The sequence below is a fragment of the Primulina eburnea genome, unplaced genomic scaffold (genome assembly GCF_022965805.1).
Source record: "Primulina eburnea isolate SZY01 unplaced genomic scaffold, ASM2296580v1 ctg811_ERROPOS3073944+, whole genome shotgun sequence".
NCBI lineage: Eukaryota > Viridiplantae > Streptophyta > Magnoliopsida > Lamiales > Gesneriaceae > Primulina > Primulina eburnea.
In genome coordinates, this window is record NW_027331580.1 from 497,570 (window position 1) to 507,603 (window position 10,034).

The 10,034-nt window shown below is 37.3% G+C and overlaps 1 protein-coding gene across 1 annotated transcript; it reads right to left on the reverse strand.

The window, feature by feature from the left end:
• Positions 1-1,034: 1,034 nt before the first annotated feature.
• On the reverse strand, positions 1,035-9,827 carry LOC140822389 (protein transport protein SEC24 A-like). Its single transcript, XM_073183140.1, has 14 exons — positions 9,671-9,827; positions 7,727-8,871; positions 7,444-7,582; positions 6,545-6,735; positions 5,195-5,302; positions 4,901-5,104; positions 4,561-4,792; positions 3,811-3,960; positions 3,542-3,698; positions 3,074-3,201; positions 2,603-2,925; positions 2,347-2,532; positions 1,589-1,829; positions 1,035-1,471 (listed from the first exon to the last, which is right to left on the reverse strand). The coding sequence occupies exons 2-13, from the start codon at positions 8,834-8,836 to the stop codon at positions 1,596-1,598; spliced, it is 3,162 nt and encodes a 1,053-aa protein (XP_073039241.1). The 5' UTR covers positions 8,837-8,871; positions 9,671-9,827; the 3' UTR covers positions 1,035-1,471; positions 1,589-1,595.
• Between the last annotated feature and the right edge of the window lie 207 nt (positions 9,828-10,034).

A 10,034-nucleotide genomic window follows, 5' to 3' on the forward strand; every position in this document is an offset into this window, starting at 1 on the left:
TTTAGTCAAGACTCGTTGCCAATCAATGCAAAATGAAGGCCACACATGGGAGAAGTTGACCCACGATCCACAATTGATGATCCTGAAAGATGGTCAGAATCTCTTAGAAGAATGGAACAAAAACAGATGTGATGATCAGAAAAAAGCTCTCACAACAATTCATTAACAAACAACATAAAAATACTCTGTAAATTCGTTAATTCTAGTTCATTTCTGTTTACTCATTTTCAGATTTTATGATTTTAGTTTTCCTTACTTTATCATATTCCTTCAGCTTTTATGTTCAATTTCTATTTATAAAAATGTTGATTCGTAAAAACATAATTTGTTTTATTGTTGTTTATAAATGTTTCCTTCAATTTCTTGTATTTTTTTAATTTAGTTTTTGGTTGACGCTTTATCGAGGGAATCAGAACTATAGACCGATTCGAGGTTGATATCGTTCGGTTTAGAAGTCAGATTTCATATTTGAAACGTCTTTGTGTTTGTTACACCCGCAAAATTTTATAATAAATAAAAATAATACATTTATTTCATTGTGTAAAGTTGTGTTTAGATTAATGAATTTAAGATTTCAAATTTCCAATTCATTAATTTTAAATTTCTTGTTTTTCTTGAATTTAGAAAAAAATTAAGTAAATTTCAAGAATGTACTTGAATCGATAGATTTAAATTTCGAATTTCAAATTTATTGATTTTTAGAATTTCTTGATTTGTTTTGATATACATAATTCAAGTGAATTTTAAATTCACTTCATATGAAGTCATGCATATTTAATAATAATTATAATGGATTTTAAATAATCTCCCAAATTAAATACATCAATAGGAACGTAATACAATTGAAATATATTCTATCCTACAAGGGAAAAAATCGTAACTCGTTATCATGCATCATTAACCATGGACTACATAAATCTTACACAAATTTTGTGTATGATCGTATAAATTTAGAAGTATAAATATGATGTATATTGTGTTAGACATAGTAGTACCGCAGCAGCCCTTACTTGGAATTAATTGAACAGAAACAATTTAAAAGCATTAAATCATAATTTCTTATCAAAATCTTAAGAGTCGCCCAGCAATTCTCAATGACAAAAAATCACTGCAGACATACTCACACACCGTGTACAAATTAAACTTCAGGAGGAAAACTAATACGTTTCTACAACTAAATGAATAGCACACAAATCTGTCCCACCACCCCCTTTCTGGAGAAATTTTGACCGAAATAAATGCCAATAAATAAATATATCATTTTAAGCTACGATGCAAAATAGTCCCAGAAGCAACCCCTTCCTCGTATCCCCCCTTCCACAGGGAATCCCAGTAAAATTAAGTAATCGGAATATGCTACCGAAGAAATACAGCATTATTCGGCCATCGCAATTTCGGCAGTTTCATCCCAAGTATACCTCCTCTTCTCGCCCACAAAGTTTCACACATTAACTTAAAACAACAGTTGCTCCTGTACGTAGGACAACTGAGATCATGAAACTGGGGGAAAAAGAACAATTCTCGAAAGACGAACACTTTCTGCTTCTCGTAAAGAAGAGGAAGCGCAAACGAACCAAAGTTTTCTTACCTGAATATTATGCATTTTGTTGAACTTGACGGTGTAGTTGCATGAACCAGTCGGCATAACCACTCGCACCTCCAGCCTGGTCCTCTACTAAATTGGAAAGAAGGAAGTAACCTTCTCTTGGCTGCTCACCTTGCCTCACGAGATGACAAAGCTGGTAATACGATGGATCACTTTCCCTACATTTCTGAAATATCTTCGTCAGTTTTCTTGACATTTCATTGTCTCGCCGAGGCAGGCTAATCTGGATCCATAAAATACAGAGATAGATAACAGCAAATTCAGAGTGGAACTTGCAGCAGGAAGTAGAAGAAATGTGTAACGATAAATGAAGCAAAAAGCTATTATATTAAAAAAACTGGCACTGACACCATTCCATTCATGAGTTGTAATAGTTTACTTGACTTGCAAGGGGGAAAATTATTGAAAAGTTGAGCGACAATAATTGCTAATAAATGTGAACCCAATTGCTGCTGGGATCTGATATTAATTCCACCAAGTCTCCGCATAACATTTGGAGCAGAATTAAAACATAGAACAAAATAAACATAAACCAAAATTAGATCAGAAGATCCAGGTGATAGCTTAATATAAATTGACTCAGGAAATAAGATTGAGCGCGCATCATGTGTGTGGGTGTTCAGGAATAAGATGCTCAATGTTTCACATATATGACACATAGACATGCAGGTCTACAAATCACAAACTATGGGATTAATGTCTGGAAAAATAATTTATGTGCTAAAACTAACTAACCCAACCTTTGAGAAGTCTGCACCAAAATCTTCCCCAAGCAAACCCCTAGCTATGTCAGGTGAAGCTGATATGCCAAACCATATGACCAAACGGAAACCATCATCAAAAATATATAAACTTCTGGTATCCAAGCTCTCTGATGTAAGCGGTAACCTCTTTGATACGTCAAAATCATCAGCCTCGACAGATGACTGGGAATAAAAAAATGACTTCAGAATGTTCAAATAATTTTATAAAAAATGAAAAGTGCCAATAACTTACATTCACAAGACAGTCATCTATACGCAGAAGGGTAGGATAGAGAAGTTTCAGCAATTTTTTAACAGGTAAAGCCATCATGGTATAACCAGCTTCACAGCGTTCATCAAGTTGAGCATCAGAATATCCACCACGGAGGGGTGTGGATTTACTTAAAGCTAATCCATACAGGGGTAAAAATTTCAGCGTTTCTGGGTAAATCATCCTTCCAACCAAGCGATGCTGTACAGCATATAGATTTCGATATTCTCTAAAGGCTTTTACAATCTTCAACTGAACAAAGTTCCGAGCATCTTCCAACTTGTTGGACAAAGTTTTTTCAATTGCTGCAGATCATATCGAACCTAAATTAGTCTGCAACTTGGCTGTGAAATACCCCCACCCCCACTCCCACTCACTTTTGTTTTCTTTTACCATTTCCCATCAGGAATGGATGCTATGGGCAGGATCGAAGAAGACAAGACGGCCACTTACCTAGCCTGGAAAGCAAAGACACAATCGCCCCCGTGTCGGCCAGGCGATACATTTCTCCTAAGTCTGCAACAACTGGAGCTGCTGCCGTGTGAACCCTGATTCGCCTTTCTCCAGAAGACGATGTATATCTTCAGAACAGTTGAGGAATTTCAACCTTTTCCCTCCAAGAAAGCTCCCGAGTTTAAAAGGATGCAGGAGAAAGAAAACAGGAATATATGATCTAAGGAGTATAGAAGGGGAGAGCCTCAAACATGCATAAACCCTTACAGACAAAGGGGAAACAGCCATACCTGCTCGACATGCAAGATAGGCTGAACCTAGATGTCATTTTTCAATTGCATAAAAAAAGGTAAGACCTCGTAGAGTGACAACCATGAAGTCTCTAAAGTTAACAAAAACTCGAGTTCTAAAATCATAATTTTTTTGGAAGAAACCGTCACACTAAATTCTTTTCAAGGACAAGGATACAACAAAGCAACTTGGAAGTACACAGTCTGGGTCGTTAGCAGTGTCTCTTCAAGAGATAACTGAGCCGCATAAGCCTTATCACAATCAACAGCAGGAAGTGCTAGCAAATCAGTGGATCTTAGCATGAAATTTCCATGAAAAGATGTGAAACGAACACCTAAAGAGAGGACATAACCCTTGAATATCAGAACTTAACTAACAAAATAATTCACAAAAGAATCTGAAAACATGAAAGTCTGGGCTCAACAACTAGAGGAGCGTGGATTTACCTTTCCCACATCTAATGCGCATGACAGATTCCCATGCAGTCTCTCTAGTAAGATCTCTGGTTAACTCATGCCTCAACTTATCTTTGTGGACGACCGACAGAAAACTTGGATAGTAATACACCTGGCCACCAGTATATTTTGCGAGGGTTCCTACAAGCCATTTAAGATGGCCGTTTAAGTTTATAATAAATTTCCACATAGCAAGTGGGGTTTGAACCTAAAAAATATGTTATTTCGAATTTCAGATACTCAGAAGCGTTGACTTCAACACAATAGCAGAATTCTCAAGCGATAGCACAATGGTGTTACTTCAACTCCTTTCTTTTATTATTAGATTACATCTAATAACTCGAAAGGAAGTATTCTAACAGTAAGAAATCGTACCGAGGCAATGAGGACAAGAGTTTTCCTGTGTGATACATCTTATCATGTTTCAAAGCACCACTCACGAGAAACAAAAAAATCTTTTTTTTTTTCACCAGAGTGCAGCATCATTGAGCTTTTCTAGGTATCAAGACTAGATCTAAGAAAGAAGAATTAAAAGAATTATACAACACTCATTCACTCTAAACTCAAATTTCTGGTGACATTCAGGTTGCTATTTCATGTGTGCGTACTAGCAGTTTTCTGCTCTCCTTTTTCTAATCTCTTTGCATGTTAACTCTGTTACAATTTTCTGGATACTGGTCCCTCATTACATCTTTTCAATATAAAGGCTAGCTAGCTACGCTACACATATAAGTTATGTACCTAAGGATGCTATGTCTGTATACTTTCCACTGAATGCATATACATTTACTGCAATTTGATACTTGGTAAAATCAGCAGCCATTTGTTTATAAAATGGATCTTCAGGAGTGCGTAGAGTATGCTCCTTATCTGTTCCATATACACGAATGTCATCTCCACGTAGCCTCAGGCGACCAACACCTAGTGATGGCAGGGTATTTTGGAAAATTAACAATTTACCCCCAAGTTGGCTCTGACAGAAGAAAAACACAAATTAAATACAACCAAGTAATGAAGAATGTTCCTAAGGCAAAAAATTACAAGTCAGTTGAATTTGGAGCATATAAAAAGTCACACACACCATGACCATGAAAGCAGCTTTGAGAGCTGGACCAAATGCTGATTCTACATTCATGTTCTCCTGGAACATGGAGGGTAAACTCTCAAGGAATGCTTCCACCACAATTCTAGATTCCGATAAGTTGACCAGAAGATCCTCTGGCAGTGGAATGAATATGTCATCCAAATCTGAGACAACCATCATCTGAGGCTGCACCAAAGATGACTGATACAAAAGAAAGGAAAGTTTCCCGTCATTCCTAATGCTAGGAGAACTAGAAATGCTGCAAACTCTCTCCTAAATGGTATTACTTGCCTTCATATTATAGAAATGAATTGTGCTATCGTAAGTTAGAAATCCAATCTGTGTTCGAGGAGATCCAGGCAAGTTGTCAAGACAAGACTTAATTGTTTGGGCCATAACCTGCAAGATATCACACTTTCATTATTGATTTTTCAAATTTAATGAAACAATCTGAAACAAAGATGGAAACTATTAAAAGGACTGGTCATGCTACCATGTTGACCAATCCCTCACAATCAACTGGTAAGCAGGAAAACTTAACATCACAGACCATCAGAGCAATGACAAAACAAATACAAAATGAAACTATCAAAAAAATTATATAAGAACAAAAAGATGAATTGAATAAACTTGTACTGAGTACTGAAAGATATCAGAGTTTTTTAAGGAATGTGATTCATCCTCGACAAATTTAGCTCAATAAAACTTGTCCACAACCTGTCTATATGAAGGCCATAGAGCTTAATCTTCCATGTAAATGCTTAACATCAGCATTTATTATTTGACACAAAATGATCAATTCTCACCAGTTGGCCTGTTCATGGTTAACCGCCTAGTTAAAGCCCAAACCTTATTCTTTTTCAGTGAAATCGATTTACCACTGCATTTGCAACTAATTTTTATGATATTTTCCCTCTGAAAACCATGATTTTTAATATAACTGTTTTTTCAAGATTAAGCCGTGAAATTTAAAAACTCCCATCTACTGTTGGATAAGACTCTACATCTGGAAGTAGAACACCCATATTTAGTGCATTGATGGTATACCCCACTAAAATTTTAAGTGTACATCCCTAGTAATGAACACGAATGGAAACAAAAATTTAACGGTGTTTTAGAATATTCTCAGAATCCAGACAACTTTTTAATCCTACACATTATAAGGATTTTAACAGCTAGACCAAAAGTCCACACAACCCAAATTCCATTTTCCACTTCACACTTTTAAAAACAATTACGTTTGTTTGGCATAGAATGTTGTCCACCCAAAAATTTTGATTTCTTATTACATTAAAGCATTAATTTTGACAAGGAATCTAAAAAGAAAACAAAACACAAACAACTTTCTTGGTGTTTGGTTTGCGTTCATAATCACAACAATGTAGAAGACTTATCTCTTTAGCCTAAAAGAAAATGATGATGCTTAACATTCTTTCATCACGAAAAAAAATTTTGCCCCCGTCATGCCACATCCATTACTCAAATCTTTATGAGAGGTAACAAAATTGGAAAGAAATAGCATTATATGCTGCCATAAGACTAGAATTCCAATGTAACTTCTTATTTGGGTGGACAAATCAGAATAACAAACCGCAGAATCTCAAAGCTATAAAATTATATAATTCTCAATGGAAGTGTTACCTCAAGCATTCCACTTTGAACTGCAGATATTGACACGTCGATAAGAAAAAAATATAGCGGAGGCATCGGAGGGCGAACCATGTATTCAGCTGGAGCAATAAACTCAACACTACCCTTTGTTAGCTCAGGCCGTTGATCCAGATCAACTCTTCTGCCATTAGCATCCACATGAGCAAAGTAATCACCAGGAACTGAACATGAGGAGTTAAGATAAATCAATTCACACATGTTACAGTAATGAAACAAAACTTTACAAGGATAAGCCACTTGCCTAAATTTTTTGGCAGTAGACATATACGAAACAGGAAGCAAGAACTGAAACTAGACTAAACTTCAGGGTTGTGCGTAGAACATGCATTAGTTGGCAGTAACTTATGAAGTTTCATAACACCAAGAATGACCAATTTCATAAGGGCATATTTAAGGCAATTCTGTTTGCAACTTAACCATTTAAAGGTTTCCTGAGTCAGTTGGATGACAAACTTTGCTTCTAATAGCTGCTTCTCCATGCAAAAATAAACAGACAAAAATTTGCAGGCAACTACAAAATGTTCCATAAAAAACAGAGATTAAGAGTGAAGGAAACTGAGATGGACAGATTCCAATATATGTCCTCTTAGGGAAAAAAATGAGGCTGAAAAAACTGTCAGTACATAGAATATTTAGACACAGAGTAAATGAGCAATTTTGTCCATCTATACTTGTCATAATTTAGTTCTATTTGATACAAATAAATTGGCCAAACCATTTAACATGCTCCTTGAACAGAAAACAAAAGCATAAATAAATATGGAAAAATACAAAACTCCCAAGAGCAGATATAAGGCATGATCCCAAAGACCCAAAAATAAAGACATATTATAGCTTCTTAATTAGACATATTATAGCTTCTTAATTACCATCATTCAGCAGTGAACATATATTGCACCTCCACTTTCTTCCATGATCTGTGAAAGTAACATAAGGATTCACATAAGTGCGGCACCTTCGACAACGAATTATTCCTGTGGTGCCAAAATTGACAATGGGCACTTCATCCTGAATGAAAAATCAAGTAACAATTAGAGTAGAATAGAGATATTTTGTATCTGCAAATAAAACCAGACATTTTTGGTAGATATATAATTTGGGCTAATAAACATAAAATAAAACATCTCAAACGCAGTTGAACTTGAGACTAACCCCAATTGGAGATTCTGCCAAAGGACAAACAACTGCCCCAAGTCCCAAATGCCACCTCGAAGCCAGGGACTGAGAATTTGGTATGCCACCAGTTGTCAGTCGCAAAACTCTAGGGCCACAGTTCAGGGGGTACATCTCAGCTAAAGACTTTGGTTCCACATCACCATCCAATGGCCTTGGTAATGCTTTAACATCAAGTCTAGTGTCCAATGATCCTGGCACAGACCCAAGAGAGAGTGAATTAAAATCTTCAACCAATCCCCGTGAAGCGATAGGCTGTGCCGTGCCTTGAAGCTGCACTTGGTCCCTTGAATAGGGGACTGATGACGTTGTAACTGGAGGACCTGGCATATAACCTCTTGGTTGACCAGGAAATGGAGCAGGAGGCAGGGGTGGAGCATAGCCTCCCGGTTGTGATGGAAATGGGGCAGATCGCACCAGAGGAACTTGAGCACTAGAATAAGGTTGAGCACTAGAATAACCTGGAAATGCTGGCTGAAATGTGCCTCTAGCAGTGGCCTGAGATGGCCCCATCGGTGGTGGAAAAGGCTGGACATGTTGCCTGGATGGAGAGAATGGTTGATCTGTAGAGGGAGGGATATTTGTGTTGAATTGTCCAGTTTTTATGTTTTGGGAAGGAGATCGCATTGATATAGAAGGTGGTTGAGGCTGTGGAAAAAAAGAAGCTTGGGATGGAACTGAACCCCCTTGTGGTCTGGTTGGTGGAGGCGCAACTGGAAGACCTGAAACCGAGGCTTGTGGGTGTTGCAAATGATCTGTTGAGGCTAATGGCGAGGTTGGAAAACGTTGGAGTCCTGTAGTTGGTGGTCCATATGGTGATTGTGTCAATGGAGGTTGTCCAACCAATTCATTAGACCTGACAGATGAAGGAGGTCTAAAGCCAGGGGCTTCAGATCCTGCCAAAGGTCCAGCGGATAAAGGAGGAGTTGGAAATTGAGAGGAAGCAGGAGGCACAGGTCTGAAGGCAGATGCTTGAGAACCAATCACAGGACCAGACGATAAAAAAGGAGTTGAACTCTGTGGAGTAGAAAAGGGAATTGTAGCTGGCCTTAATGGGTAATTTTGACGGTTGGAATTTTCGGTCCCCATTGCTTTACTTGATCTCCTACCAAATGTCTTAGCTTCTGTAATTACAGCATGCACAATTTGTTATCAAAAAAGATATATGGCATAAAAGCCATTTGCTAATGCCAATTATATCGGGGTGAAAAATCTTAAATCTGGTGCCCTCAATTCTATCATTGTAACTGTAATAGAGTAGGAGAAAGAGGGACGGATGTTTAGGCCCTTCAGAACCTTAGATTTCATTTAAAAACATACTACAGAGGGGAAAAAACATCTCCTGGTTTTAGAGTACAAATGAACTGTGCTTACCAATATCTTTACGATCAACATTGGGTAATCGTTAGTCTTCTTAGTTTTCACTATCATGCTATTCACATTTAACTAATCTTGGGCAGTAAATACAATTTTAGCACCACAAACGAGCCCAATTTGGTTGATTTGTCCATTTTGCTTTTCTTTCCTGTGTCCGCAGTATTAAACAAAACAGAATTGAACCAAATCAATGCATGCGCAATTACACCAAATTTCTACCACTTTACTGCATATTAGGTGTTCATTAATCAAACTAAACCATCAAACAGAAGCTTTCGATTTTTCCCGCCGTGGTAACACTAACTGACAACCAAACACTGTAAAAGGACGGAAATCTTATAATCAAACTCAATCTGGCATCAAATCGAAGAATATTTCAACTAGAACATCGGAAGCAGTTCATACTGAATCTACAAACACCAAATCTCGGAAAGAAGACAAAATACACGAAAAATTCCCAAAATAAAAAACAATGATACGCCAAATAAAACCTGTCGCAATAATTTAATCATAAATCAAAGAATTCAGTTTCAACGTATAGCCTACCTGATCATAGATCTCTCCAGAGAGAGAAAGATCGGGAGAATTCCAGCGCAGGCGATCGAACAGATGAGAGAGAAACAGCCACGATCTGAACGAGTCCTTGCTCTTTTGGACAAGGCCGACCAGCTATTGCAGTTTTGGGCCAAGCCCAACAATCCAAAAAACGAAAATCAGTGTTTGAAACAAAATGAAATGCTGAAGTTTTTTAAGGCGAATAATGGGTATGTATGGGTTCGGTCGACCCTACCCCTGCGGGGATGTCCGCAGAGGTCGATCTAATGGCTCGGATATTGTATGTATGTATGTGTGTAGTAAATAAGTTATTTTAATTTAGTTTTTTTAAATAAAATATCAACAATAACCTTTA

Excerpts from the sequence above, each read along its gene's own strand:
- LOC140822389 (XM_073183140.1), bottom strand. The coding sequence starts at position 8,836 with ATGGGGACCGAAAATTCCAACCGTCAAAATTACCCATTAAGGCCAGCT. Across the intron at positions 3,699-3,810 it reads GCGCATTAGATGTGGGAAAG|GTGTTCGTTTCACATCTTTT; the intron begins GTAAATCCACGC and ends TCCTCTCTTTAG. Across the intron at positions 2,926-3,073 it reads GTCTTTGCTTTCCAGGCTAG|CAATTGAAAAAACTTTGTCC; the intron begins GTAAGTGGCCGT and ends TATGATCTGCAG.